The sequence below is a fragment of the Nicotiana tomentosiformis genome, chromosome 10, assembly GCF_000390325.3.
Source record: "Nicotiana tomentosiformis chromosome 10, ASM39032v3, whole genome shotgun sequence".
In the NCBI taxonomy this organism is placed as follows: domain Eukaryota; kingdom Viridiplantae; phylum Streptophyta; class Magnoliopsida; order Solanales; family Solanaceae; genus Nicotiana; species Nicotiana tomentosiformis.
Genome location: NC_090821.1, coordinates 73,316,229 through 73,317,527, shown reverse-complemented (window position 1 = coordinate 73,317,527; position 1,299 = coordinate 73,316,229). Strand labels below are relative to the sequence as shown.

The window sequence follows — 1,299 nt, the reverse complement described above, 5'->3', positions numbered from 1 at the left end:
GGAGTAAATGATTTTTTAAGAATCCGTACATAAGGATAATTTTGGAACAATAAATTGAATATTTTTTTATATAAATAGATACTTATTTTGTATTAAAATAAAAAGGTAAATTGGTCAATTATTGTGGAAATGAGTACTATTTAATTGTTTCATAAGGGGTGGGAAAAAAAAAAGGTTATCAAAGTAAGATGTGTCATAAACCAATTTTCTTACGACAGTTTCCATACGTCATTAGTAACTCAAATGTTAAACACCTGATTAACTCCCACGTTAGCCCACTATAAAACCACACAATAATTCATCTAAAACTATAAGAATTGGAAATTGCATCGTCATTTCCACTTTTTTCTCCAATTTAATACACTTCGCCGGAAAATCAAGATTAAGGCAACCACTTGGGGAACACTTATAATGGAGGTCCAGAAGCGAAAATGTTCAGTTAACGGAGAAATCGAAGCGAAGAAGCAAAAGAAAACGGCGAAAGATGACGGAAGGAACAAGGCGGCGGTGGCGGTGGCGGAGGCGGAGGACGATGAAATGGAAGAGTTCTATGCAATACTGAGAAGAATACGTGCGGCAGTGAAGTATTTCGAGAAGGGTAACGCCGGTGGCGTTTCCGACCGTAAGATGACGGCGGGGACGCCGTGGAATCTGACTTTTCGACCGGAAGATTTTCAAGAAGTTGACGGCGTTAAAGTGCAAGATAGAGTGGAGAGTAATGCGACGTTGGATCTTAACGCTGACCCGAATGAGTTGTGATGATAAAATGGAGGATCCAATTGCTCTAATGAATTAACTGACATAATTGTTATTGTATCTTTTTCTGATCATTAAACACATATTATGTGTTTATTTATTTATGTGATTAATATTTTGAAGATGCTGGTTTGATCTTCTGGAAATAAATAAATAATTCGTATGGCTATTCCATCGTGTTTATTAAAAAATTGGTCGAATTAACACGTTATAATTTATATGCAGAGCCGGATCCAGGATTTAAATCCTATGGGTTCAATTTTTAAAGTTATGGGTTCATATCTACTATTTTTATAATTTTAATAAATTTTTACATATAATTTTTTAATCCGCGTCAAAAGTTATGGGTTCAGTTGAACTCGTAATCAATACACTATATCCGCCTCTATTTATATGGACATTGTAAAAAAAAAAAAAAAAAATTACGCTTAACCTGTTCTTTTTAAGGTTATTAATTTTACTATTATGAGCTATTATTTGTAATCATCTTTTGAATCACTTAATAGCGTAAAAATTCTTTTAGGAATAAAAGTTACACTTATT

The 1,299-nt window shown here is 33.3% G+C and overlaps 1 protein-coding gene across 1 annotated transcript; it reads left to right on the top strand.

The window, feature by feature from the left end:
- Window positions 1-411: 411 nt before the first annotated feature.
- LOC108945757 (protein NEGATIVE REGULATOR OF RESISTANCE-like) lies at window positions 412-759 on the top strand. Its single transcript, XM_018771957.1, has one exon. It carries the CDS (start codon window positions 412-414, stop codon window positions 757-759), a length of 348 nt encoding a protein of 115 aa, XP_018627473.1.
- The last annotated feature ends 540 nt before the right edge of the window (window positions 760-1,299 follow it).

What these genes read in the sequence shown, in the direction of transcription:
- LOC108945757 (XM_018771957.1), top strand. Translation starts at nt 412, where the DNA reads ATGGAGGTCCAGAAGCGAAAATGTTCAGTTAACGGAGAAATCGAAGCG.